Below are 12,489 nucleotides of genomic sequence, written 5' to 3'. Positions count from 1 at the left end.
ACTAAGGCAAAGGAAATGGTTCAAGTCCCTCTTTTCCTCCGATACACCCAACAGTCTTCTCATCCCTAGCAGCTATCTGACTTCAAAACACCCAGAACTTCATTCTTCACTGAGGTGTCATTTGCCTAGACAGATCCCTCAGGATGGATGGGTGATATAGCCCGATGACTCTGTTTTCTCCCTGCCTCATCCTGAGAAATCTGCCGCAAGCTACCACTAAAAAAGAAAATTGAAGGAGCACGCAGAGGGCTATTACTCACTCTCTTGTTCCTGCAGGCTGTGGGCCAGGGTGTGGTCCTCCAGGACAGCAAAATCTCGGCACACTGCAGAGGATGAGGGAGAAGGGCAGACAGGAAGGCTCATTAGTAGTACTTTAACATAAAAAGAAAAAGATCTTGCTCAGGACTTCAAAGACTCCAACCTAATATTTTAGGATGATCAACTTTATAACTCGCAATGCGCAAAACAGTGACTAGTTAGTATAAAGTCTTCATTCACAAAAATCCACATAGTACCTGCTCAGGGCCAAGAACAAGGTATCACAAAATAATGGTTAGGTCCCTGGCCTAAGGAAATTAATCACAGAATCAGAACCCAGAGGCCCAGAAATTCTAATCCACTTCTATAAAGAGAGGGCAAGGACTGCTGTAATAATAAGAGACAAGAATGTTTCACATATTGCAGCTGAGAAAAATCTGAGTTTTTGCATGGTCAGAGGAGTTAAGCCATCTGGGATTCAGAGGGTCCTTTCCCAGAGCCTTATGTGTATCCTGGTGCTCTTAAGGAAAAACACACCTTTATTAGTCCCTTAGGCAGGAGCAGATCTCTATTTTTAAGTGTAGTCACATTCTTCAGTGGGTCCACACCCTCAGACACGAGTTAGAACTGGTTCTCTAGGTCTCTCTAAATATAGAGCTGCCTAAAGAGAGCCTGCAAACCAAAAGAAACTGGGAACCTTGGAGGGTACCAGGCATCTGCCCCTAACTTTGCCTCCATCTGGATAGCCAGGCAAGAGCGTTTCCTGGACTACTTTCTTAGACGCAAATAAGAAGAGATGGTCTTAAAGGTCCATTCCACCCCAAACTGTAATTTAAACTTCTGCTTCTTAAAACATACATATGAAGGACTCTTATCATGAAAAATGCTGTTTTGTTTGTTTTAAGGACGTGTAGTTTAGGTGATATATCCTTACTCTATTCCAAACATGTACCTCACATTAAAGAGGAAAGTTCCCAAAGCCTCAGACTATTGCAATGTGTAGGACTCATGAAACTGTCCTCTAGGGCTTACCAGAGTTTACAGATTTCTTTCTGCAGCTCTAACTTTGTCTGTGAAGACATTTAATTAGAACAGAATGAAAAAACATTCCTTTGCCATTCTTAGCACTTATGTATGTTCACATACACATTCACACAGCCCTGTCCCTTGCTGAGAGATAATGCAACAAAAAAGCAGGCAGAGCTTGGAGATGTCAAGATTACTCTGAAAAGGTTTTATGATGGAAAAATCATTTCTGCCCCCAAATCATATTAAAACGAATATGACCTACTTAGCCCTGGCTCAAATGCAACTACAAAACCAGCAATTTCAATAGAAAGTCCTGTTCTTTTATATCCAATATATTCTCAGCAAATTCTAACAACTTGAGTTTGAGGCCCAGGTCAAAGTCCCCCAATATTTCACAGAATGAAAGTGCTTTCAAGAAGAGCTAGTTAAACCTCTTATTTAACAGGTGAGGAAAAAAGGGCCAGAAGGAAGAAAGGGCTTATGAAGGCTGTATACATAGTTTGCCGGTGGCAGAGCTGGGAGTCAGTTTCTCAGCAAGCAAGAGCTCTTTCTACTCATGACAACCAGCTTTCCTGGACTCTGGTAAAACCACAGTTGGAACAGACTGAAAGAAGATATTCTATGCTGACCAACATGCATTCTCTAAAACACTTAGCTGATTGACATTAATTAATTAAATGTCTAAGACACGTATGTATTTAGTTCACAGAAAACAAATATTCAGAATGAATATTTTAAAAAGTTTAAAAGCCACTTCAACTTATGTTATTAGAGCAGAAAGGTATGCCAAAACAATATATTTTATATGCTTTTAATATTATGCTGAATAAAATAAAAATTACAAAATTACTACAGTTTTCCATGTGGATAACCATGTGAATAACTGCAATAATTTCATGTTTTTTTTTATTTCAGTCAGCATGACATTAAAAATATAATGTTTAAGTGGGCTTCCCTGGTGGCACAGTGGTTGAGAATCTGCCTGCCAATGCAGGGGACACGGGTTCGAGCCCTGGTCTGGGAAGATCCCACATGCCGCGGAGCAACTGGGCCCGTGAGCCACAATTACTGAGCCTGCGCGTCTGGAGCCTGTGCTCCGCAACAAGAGAGGCCGCGATAGTGAGAGGCCCGTGCACCACGATGAAGAGTGGCCCCCGCTTGCCGCAACTAGAGAAAGCCCTTGCACAGAAATGAAGACCCAACACAGCCATAAATAAATTAAAAAATAATAATAATAATGTTTAAGGATACATATACCTGTAGTAAAAATATATGTTTTTAATATCTGGTACTGACATAGTGACCCCTAGAGACACAAGCAAAGGGGCAGGTGTGCCTTCACTATATATATATATATGCTATTCCACTGCTTTACAAACAAACTAGAGAAGACTGAAGGAAGTGAGGCAAAATATTAACATCTATTAAATTTAGGTGATAGGTTCCTGGGTTTCTATATTTTCTGTGCTTTTTGTAATGTTTTACATATACTGCACTTAAATTCTACAGCTAAATATACAAACTTTTAAAATTCACATCTTTATTCAGCAGCAGCACAAATAAACCATAAACATGATGACTCATTTGACATATCATAATACACCAAGGAATTTGTGAATTTATGATTACCTTAATAATGACTCTTCTTAATTATTTCTTAATATGTAAAAAGCAAGGCTGAAGTATATTTAATTATTGTGATTTGACCCTGAATCTTATTACAGTAGAGGCTGAATTGGTACCCACAAAATATGGGTAAGGCCTGCACTAGAAAAGAACCTAGAAGATCTTCCATGACTACAAAGATGTACACACACTCATACATGCACAGGATCGTATTGTCAATACACAGATTTAGCCCTTCAAAGTTTACTAAAAACTTCCAAATATATTGCCTCATTTATGCAGAAATATTACTTACTTAATCCATAATTTCCTATGCATCCACTCTAGTTGCTTTCAGAGTCCGCCTCTGTATTCTTTGCAATGCTAATCTAATGCAACCTGGGAAAGTCACACATCCAGCCACCTTGCAAATCAGTAACCAGTTTGGGAATTACAGAAAACAATTCTCAGCCAGGACAAGTTCAAAGCCAGGAGCTTTGCTCCTCCTCTAATCCACTCTACTTTGAAGCAAACGGCTATAAACAGTACTGAGAATAAACAGCATAAACTCATCTCACTACGTTTCCAGGCAGGCACATTTAAGACGAACTACTGGACCCTGGGCTTTTATCCTGCCACTTCTCAAACGTTTTCCCTCCTATGTTCACTTTCATTCACCCTAATCTCAGGTTATCTTCTTGCCATTAAGCCAACCCCATCATTCTCCATTCCCATCCAGCCCTGCAATCTCTACACCTTCCACACAGTTAGTGCTGGATGTAGCATAAAGTAGGACTTCAGGAGATGCTCATTAATAGAAAAAATGAAGAAATACTGGTCAATAAAGTCAAAGAACAGAGCTCCATAGACAGGAGGAAAACAATGTTATGAACAGAATTAAGCTCTGTCGTTAATGACAGCATCACAGAGACTTGTAAAATTTTTCAGACATTCAAATAAAAACTAGAAACCTCTCCCTTTCCCATGAAAAGAACAGAGCTTTAGTGATTTTTAAAATCCAGATATGTACATATATACAGTGAATTCGTTTATATTAAGGCAAGCAAGTCTCAGGAGTGGGAAGTAGGATGTATATACCTCCCACCTATTTTCCTTGAAGAGAAAGATGATTCTCATTCATCTGTGGATCCCCCTCAATAAACAAATGGCATAGTACGCACCTAGTAAACACAGTTATTCAACAAACATTTGCTAAATTCTATTATTAGGAGGAATAAGTCATTTACAAGCCATCAGGGAGGTGGAGTTGACAGAAAGGTAAATAAGCATGATATAAAATTTAATAAAGGTTATAAAGACCTATAGAAAATTCCTTGAGGGCATAAAAGTGGAGCAGTTGTGCTTGTTATGAACTGGGGGTAGGTATAAGGAGTGTGGGTGACTTGGCAGAGCTGTATCAGGAAACCTTAAAGTAGTTAACATACAAAACCAACCTCAAAGGAAGGTTAAAACTCCTAGGGCAGAAGTGGTGAGCGTTCTTAGCAGAGGGACGAATTAACTCTATACAAACTAGAAGATGAGTGAAGAAGTCATTCCTGTTTTGTCATTTTTTTACCCACATCCCCAAACTTTCTGAAAATAAATTGCTATGAAAACTGAGCAAGCTTCTTCCCACATAAGAATGCCTGGATTGGGTTTCCCTGGTGGCGCAGTGGTTGAGAGTCCGCCTGCCGATGCAGGGGACGCTGGTTCATGCTCTGGTCCGGGAAGATCCCACATGCCGTGGAGCGGCTGGGCCCGTGAGCCATGGCCACTGAGCCTGCGCGTCCAGAGCCTGTGCTCTGTAACGGGAGAGGCCACAACAGTGAGAGGCCCGCGTACAAAAAAAGAAAAAAAAAAAAAAAAAAAAAAGCCTGGATTACTAATACATTCACTAGAAACTATTTCTTTCAACTGTGTCTGTATTGCCTTTTATGTTCTGGTATAATTTTGTGAATTATTCTGTTTTAGTGTAAATGCTATTAGTAGCAGATGGAATACATACTCACTGCTTTGAGAGCTGGGTTTATGCTTACTTTCCTTTCTTCTGTACACATGGAAACACCCTCTATGAATGAGGAAGATGTTCCAGACACAGATTTTGTCTTGAAAAGTTTGGTAATGATAGGCAACTGCAATTGACATTGATATAACACTTTGTAGATTACAATGTACTTTCACACTTATTCCTCCTAACTGTCTGAGGGTCTGAAGGTTTTATCAATATCCTCATTTTATTTATGAGGAAACTAGGCTCAGAGAAATAAACTGGCTTGACCAAGATAACCCAACAAATGAGCAAATGAATTGCAAACCAACCTGAGCTCTTCTGGCCTCCAATATTTCTGCTCAAAGAACTCCTAGAAGAAATGGGTCTATGTTTAAGTATGTCAGAAAAGAGTGATATTATTAAATACTAATTAAAATAATACAAATATGCATTAGGTTATTTGAAATTGAGGATGAAATAAAATTTAGGTAAGGGTGGTACATGTGTTCAGAAGGTGGGTTCCAAGGTCCTAAAACAGAGCAATAAAAATGGACATAGTTTACTTGGTCTCACTATCTCCCAAGAAGTCTCTAGCTATCACGGTTGGCCTGTGTTCACTTCTGAAAAGCAAGGACAAAAAAATTTTGCACAGTATTTCATAGATGACCTATAAGAAAAACCCTAGGTAGTAACTGCAGTGGGAAATTCCAAGGAAAATCTCCCTTTGGGATCTAACCACTTTCCCCCATCTCCATCCAAAATCAATGGCTTTTCTTCCCCTTGGTAAGAGAGTATTAATGAATTCAGACTAATGTGTCTCAGAGTTGTTAAAGACAATTTTAACTAAGAAATGATAACATAGGTAAAACCCCTAAGCCTTTGTCTGCTGCCCTACAAGAGAAATGTCTCTCTACTCGATTAAAGAAGTCTCTTCCCTTTATTAAAAGCTTTAATAAAACTGCCTCAGTAGAAGAGAAATGGGATGCAGGTAAACTGTGAATAGACCTCATCCTAATGCCAAATCTTCCACATTCTCAGCCCCAGGAAAGTTTATATATAGGGACTAAGATGATGTCAACATCACCACCACTAATACCAACACCAAAACCAGTCTCCAACCCCATCACCACCACCATCAGTGAGAGCTTCTTAGAGATGCTCAGCTATGGAATGGAGACACTCTGCTAACCACCTGCCCCAATTATGAGCCCCAAAACAACAAACACAGCTCTGAGCCCGTGGTCACTCTGACAACTGAAATTTCCCACTTTCAGGCAGAAAGCTGAAAACAATAAGAATAATACCCAAGTAATGTTTGAGCAATTAATTTATTGGGATAAAGCATAACTGAAAGGTAACCTTTGATCCTTCTCTGACTTTTAGTGTCTATAATTTCATCTTGTTGAAATGAACAAAATTGAAATACAGTATGACAGAGGAAATAGCTAATTTTGGCTGATGCTAAAGAGGTAAACAACACAGGTGTTCCATACTCATTTACTTTATTCCTAAAGTAGCCAATGGGAGGGCTACTTTTCTGATCAAGTCTCCAAATGCCCTGTTCTTTCCAATATACTATGGTTACTCCATCTGTCTGGGAGATAGAAGAGCCTTCTGAGCACAGATCTATAAAATAATTAAATCAGATCCACCTTCCTGTAGTTATTATTCTCAGTATAATTATCCCCCCTTACTAAACTACCCACAAAGTACACACAGATTTCTGCAATTCTTTTATGAAAGACATAGATTTTCATTCCATATATTGTACAAATGATTGGGGCATCATTAACCACTGTTTCAATTGTTTGGGGATTTTTATGGTTATTGGTTTTGGTGTATGTTTTTCTTGGGTGGTTGGTGTGGGTGTGAAACACAGAGAATTGGGGAGTCTTGCAAGTCTGAGGGAAGTTTGGTCACCATTACACAGATGATGGACATAAGAACCCTTTTCTATCTGCCAGCGGTTCCTCTCTACTCTCAAAAAATTCATAATCAACCTTCAGAAACCTCATTCAAATGTTACTTCTCTATTAATCCAATCCTATAGGACACAGAACCAAAACCATCACAACTGATGCTCTCACACACCCAGCAGATTTACTTATGCTTTTCTTCCCCTCAGTGATTTCATAATATGTAGTAAATATAACACTGGAGAACTAATCATATAAATACATGTACTCATTTGTTTCCCCATTATACATTCAAGATCCTGAAAGGTAGGAAAAATCTTATGGATCATTTTCTCTCCAATATTTATTTCAATGCCTGGGATGATGGTTTTCAAATAAATCCTTGTGGAAAGGAGGGCTCCTGAGAAAAACAATGACTAGTATAAATGATGCACCATGAAATCTTGCATTTCCACATTCTCCAGCTTACCTAAACAAAGCTAAGAAGCTGCACATCTACCCACAATGCCTTAAATGACAATAAAGGGTTTCTGTTCCCAACACCCCAAATTTCAGATGTATTATAATGGAAAGGATAATTACCTGATAGACTCCTAGAACACCTAGAAAAGTTGTACACTCAGGCAGGTGGTCAATTCTTGGTTCCTTTAGAGGACAATTAAGTACATCACTCAAAATGGCTCTGAAAGTTAGAATAACATGCCAAGGATCACATAGTTAAATATGTGGCATTTCCAAGATTAGACCCCAGGGCTATGAAAAATGTCTGTATACATGAGGACATGTTTATTAAGCTAAACAGCCTGACAGGGTACATAGGATGTATGTGGCATTTTAAAGCAGAATGCACTGTGTGCTAAGGTGCTGGCATGAATTTTCAGAATCTGGAGCTAGTCCCCTGAGCTATTTGTTTGATAAAACTGGCTCATGTCCTCAGAAGTCCTCTATAGTTGCAGGCTGCCAAATAGTCCTGAAAATTAGAAAATGTTAATAAATTAAATAAAAGGTGAATGAAAAACAAGTCAAGGATGACAGAACCAAAAAAAAAAAAAAGTAGGAGGAGAGAAAAGTCCTGAGAAATCTAGTAACAGAAAGACATTTTCAGGGTTAATTATCCTTCCATCAACATTACAAAATGATAGAAAGCTCCCCTTTTCATAAAAAGCTCCACAAAGACCAGAACAGTATAACCCAGGATTTTCTGCAAAGTTCTACCAAATATCTGATTTGCTAAAGTCACCACCTTGGTTAGAAGTCTAAAATGTCTTAGAGCATCAAGAGGCTTTAATCCAAAATACCTCTGAAAATAATAAGGCCCTAGATGACAGGTTGGGTTCCCAAGTTTCCTCAAATATTTCTAAATTTCAGTCACTGTTCATAAAAAGGTGCTGATTCATCACTTTCTTAAAATTATAGAAATTGATTATCAGAAAGGGTCTGAGTAGTTGTTTAGTCCAGCTTTATCCTGTCCAAATAATCATCTGGACTCCTCATAAATATTTAACCACAGGAAGCCCACTTCCTTTCAACACAGTTCCCTTTCGGGTAACTATAAAATGGTCTGTGGAAGGACAAAACCTGCCAATCTATAGATATCATCCCTGGTCCTAGTTCCAGCCTCAGAGTGCACTCACATTCCCTACAGTGTATGTGGGTGTTTTGTAAAAACCACTGGTACTCTTCAGTCTGTTGTTTTATACACACCATAGATGACCATCCACATGGCATATTATATGGGCTATGCACAGGTGAAGTCCTGAAGGTACTCGCCATGATATGGGCAGAGCCCAGGGCTGATTTCTGAGCCTTTCTATAGTGTACACTGACTATAGGTGAAATACTTGATTTTTCAAGTTAAATTTTATTTAGAAAATACTAGAAAAGATAAACATCAAAATCCTAACATTGATCAGGTACTGTAGGACTATAATGTAGCTTATTTTCCTTCTAAAACATTTCTATATTTTCCAATTTATCTAACATGAAATGGAATCTTATTATTTATAATCCCTTGCATAACATTTTATAATAAAAAAATACATGTTTTTAATCTAATTTAAGCATGGAAACAGTGAAACAGCAAATATTTACTACAGGAGAAAATAAGTTGCAGTAGCAATGTTTATGGATTCAATTTAATTATACTGTTTCCTTAAGGTTAGAGAATAAGTTTTTTTTTTTTAAGGAAAAATGTATGCTAACAAAAACAAAGTCTGCATAAGACCCCAAATTTACATCTGATTTTCCTGAGAACCAACGCAATCAGGGAAATATGAAAAGCTGTTCAGTTCTCATTATTGTAAAGGAGAAATAACACCAGTTCCTGACTGGAGAGAAATGTTTTACTAGTACCAAACACGAAAGCAAGTTCAGCCACCATGTTGGAACTTAAGTAGAAAACACTGAGTTATATAATATACTACTCAATAGTTCAAGCATGAGTTTTAAACACGTGTCTACATACACACAAACATATGCACACACCTTCAACAAAAGAACAAGACTGAGCTCAGTAAGGAGACATTTTAAAAGGCAAAACAACTGATTTAATCCCAACATTGAACTCTGATGCAATTCATCAAAATAGGTTCCTGAGCTTTTTTTCCCCCCTAATCCCCCCAATTCAAGTTAAATGAAAGCCCCAGTAACCCAAACCACTTGTTTGGCAAGGAGATATATTATAGCTAACCACAGACACACTAGATTGCAGGCAAGTGGTTTTGAAAATGCTGAGATAATATAAGTCCTCAAATCAGAAGTACTACTTTAATATCACAGACCATCTGCATCATTATCAGAGACCACAGAGTAACTGGGTAACTTATTGGAAAAGTGAAACTGGCTGAGTCAGAAATTTCCATCAGACAGGGTAAAAGACTGAGGGTGAGAGGAATACTGAAAAAGGGAAGGAAAGTAGCAGGTGGAAACAGCAGTTTTTACTCATCCTTGTAGAACTGCTGGATAGAGATAAGACTTTCCATTAGGAAATATCTGACTCAAGTTTTCATAAATGATTAAAAATACCCACAAACACAAACAACCTCACAAGCTTCCTGGGCTACAGGCATAAACTTTATGGACTGGTGCTTTGAAGCCAAACCTTTTTGTGTTGGCAGTAACAGAAGAAAAAAGTTACCCAAGAAAAATTACAACTCTCCAAAACCCCAAGTGAGGTGCATTCACATGGTCCAATGTTGGATGGAACATGTATTAGAAAAGACTGCCCTAAACTGAACCAAATCTGTATGTTCTATCCAACCATCATTATTCTATCCACTAGGGTCACAAAATTTTTTTTCACACCATATATGGTAGCCACTAGTCACACATAGCTATTTCTTTAAATTAACCAAAATTAAATTATAAAAATTCAGTTCCTCAGTCTCATGAAAAACATTTTCAGTGCTAAATGCCTTATGGGGCTGGTGCTTACCATTTTGGACAGTGAGGGATACAGAGTATTTCCACCTTCACAAAAGTTCTGTTGGACAACACTGCCCTAAACAATAATCACAGTATGACAGAAAGGACAGTGTCAATTTAGACAACTGGACCACTCAGCAGCATTTAAAACCATTTTAATCGTGTGTGTGTGTGAGAGAGAGAGAATGCATATTTATATTTTAACCAACAGATATAACTCGCTTTGCCAGTATGGACAACCAAGGGTCCTGAATATATTTTTAGCCTTGTAGTAGCTACTGATTTAACTTCAGAGTGCATTATTTCTCCTATGCTTCTTTTTTCTCAGCCTTAAGGTGGTGGTAGTTTTGCTAACCTCAACCGGTTGAAAAGAATAAGAGTTGTTGTACATCTATCAAGTAACCACTGTGCAGATACAGTCACAGAAACAAAGTGAACAAATATTCTCTTGGAAAGGAAAGTGAGCTGTTAATTCAATATAGTTAAGGGAATTCGATTCTGTGAAATACAACTACTACTGAATAACCTACCAGATCTCTAATACCTTACAGATCATTTACCAAAGAACTGTGGATTCTCATTAGCAAATTATGCATTTGTGAATTTCAATTGGCTTGTAAAATTAAACCGATCATAATCAGAGGAGTCTTCTCCTAAAAGTACTGTCTCTGGTACCTTCCTTAAAGAACAATTATATTTTACATGGGTGTTCCACTTCAGAATAATTCAGGAATATATGAATTTACACAGCAGTTAAATACGTAATTACTCTTACTATCATAAAAATGATTAAAAAGGAAGCACTCCTGCTTTAAAATGATTCAGTTGATTTCTAAATAGATTTATAAAATTTCATAATTAAACATAGAAAGATGACTATCAATATTACACTTACAAAAAAATGAAACTCTTAAACAGTGTTAGAATTCCGTAGTACACTGCACAGAGCATTGGTAATGAGATATTCAGTGAATACTTACTGCATACAGAGGTACTACAGTATAACCAAGAGTACGCTTACCTAGATTCTAATCCTGGCTCTAACACTCACTAGATGAATAATCTTGAACAAATTAATATCCCTTACATTTGCTCCCCTGTAATATGAGAGTAATAATAACAACTGTAAGTACTTAAGCGTTGCAGGAAATTTTCTTTTTTAAGAAAAGTACTCACAAATTATTATGATGGAGATAAACCTTCTATGTAGAAAACAATAGGCCACTGATAACCACAGGGGTCTTCAAAAGGGTAAAAACCCTTAGACAAGCAGTAGCAGACAATTTTTTCAAAGCAATTTTCCACTATGAATATCCTGGTAGTAAAAATTTATTTCTTTTATTTTCACCCCATGTATCCCTAAAGAAACTCCGACCTTCTGTCCCTCTATTTGAATGGCACTTTTCCTGGCACTTAAGCCCTCAGATGGTTTGGCAGCCCTCAAATGGTTTGGTTTCTCTGTTTGCCTTAGCCTAGAAAGAAAAGCCACCCATCTCCTTAAACCTCTGCAGGATAAACCCAGTCATGCCCATTAAAACCCAAAAGATCACATCAAGCCAACTTAAGTACAAGTTTACACCAAGGGAAGAAAAACCATTTTGGTTTATTGGCTTCATATGACAAGTTTCCTTAAGTACTAGATACTGCAAGTTCTATTTATCTTTGAACTTTCGACTTCTCTTCTGCAAGTAGATACTTTAGCTAGCACTTTCTTTCTTATTAGGATTCGTAAACTCATTTCAATTTCAAAAGATTGAGAGCACAGTAATACTCAAAATTAAAAAAAAACTTAAAAAATTGCTCATGGGATAAGTAGGTATGGGAAAAATATTCTCTTACCATCTTGTTCCCATAAAGCAAATTGCAACACTCACAGTTCCACTGTGGTAACCATTTGTCAGAACTCTACACTCATTTCCAGTAATCTTGGATAATGTAAATCTGAAAGTATGCACATAAAATAAATGGGCAAGTCTTGAGATTTCTGGAATTCTACTCTGATATGCTGCCATATGCTCAATAATTGGTTATGTTTACTGACTAGACTGTGTTTTTCTAAAAGGTATCTTGAGATCATGGGTACATTCCTAGGATCAACTCAGTTTTTACACTTACTAGGGGAATGCCTCCCCAGAAGACCAGGAGATTTCTCTTACAAGCAGGCTTACATTAAAAGCAGATTTCATCTCCTAGAAATACTCTATACAGAAGAAGATAATGAACCAACAGCAAACTGGAAAAAACAAGCCTGTGTTCCAGAGTACACCC

General features: G+C 37.7%; 1 protein-coding gene across 2 annotated transcripts in view; it reads right to left on the bottom strand.

The window, feature by feature from the left end:
• CCDC50 (coiled-coil domain containing 50) overlaps positions 1–12,489 on the bottom strand; it is a 65,166-nt gene that overhangs the window by 38,956 nt on the left and 13,721 nt on the right. For both annotated transcript variants that reach the window (XM_060099292.1, XM_060099291.1), the window contains exon 2: positions 261–323. In XM_060099292.1, the coding sequence (XP_059955275.1) occupies positions 261–323 (63 nt within the window). The remainder of the gene's footprint in view (positions 1–260; positions 324–12,489) is intronic.

This window comes from Mesoplodon densirostris, chromosome 5, assembly GCF_025265405.1.
Source record: "Mesoplodon densirostris isolate mMesDen1 chromosome 5, mMesDen1 primary haplotype, whole genome shotgun sequence".
NCBI classification, from domain to species: Eukaryota; Metazoa; Chordata; class Mammalia; order Artiodactyla; family Ziphiidae; genus Mesoplodon; species Mesoplodon densirostris.
Note: the sequence above shows the minus strand (reverse complement) of the source record. Positions and strands in the feature narration are given on the sequence as shown.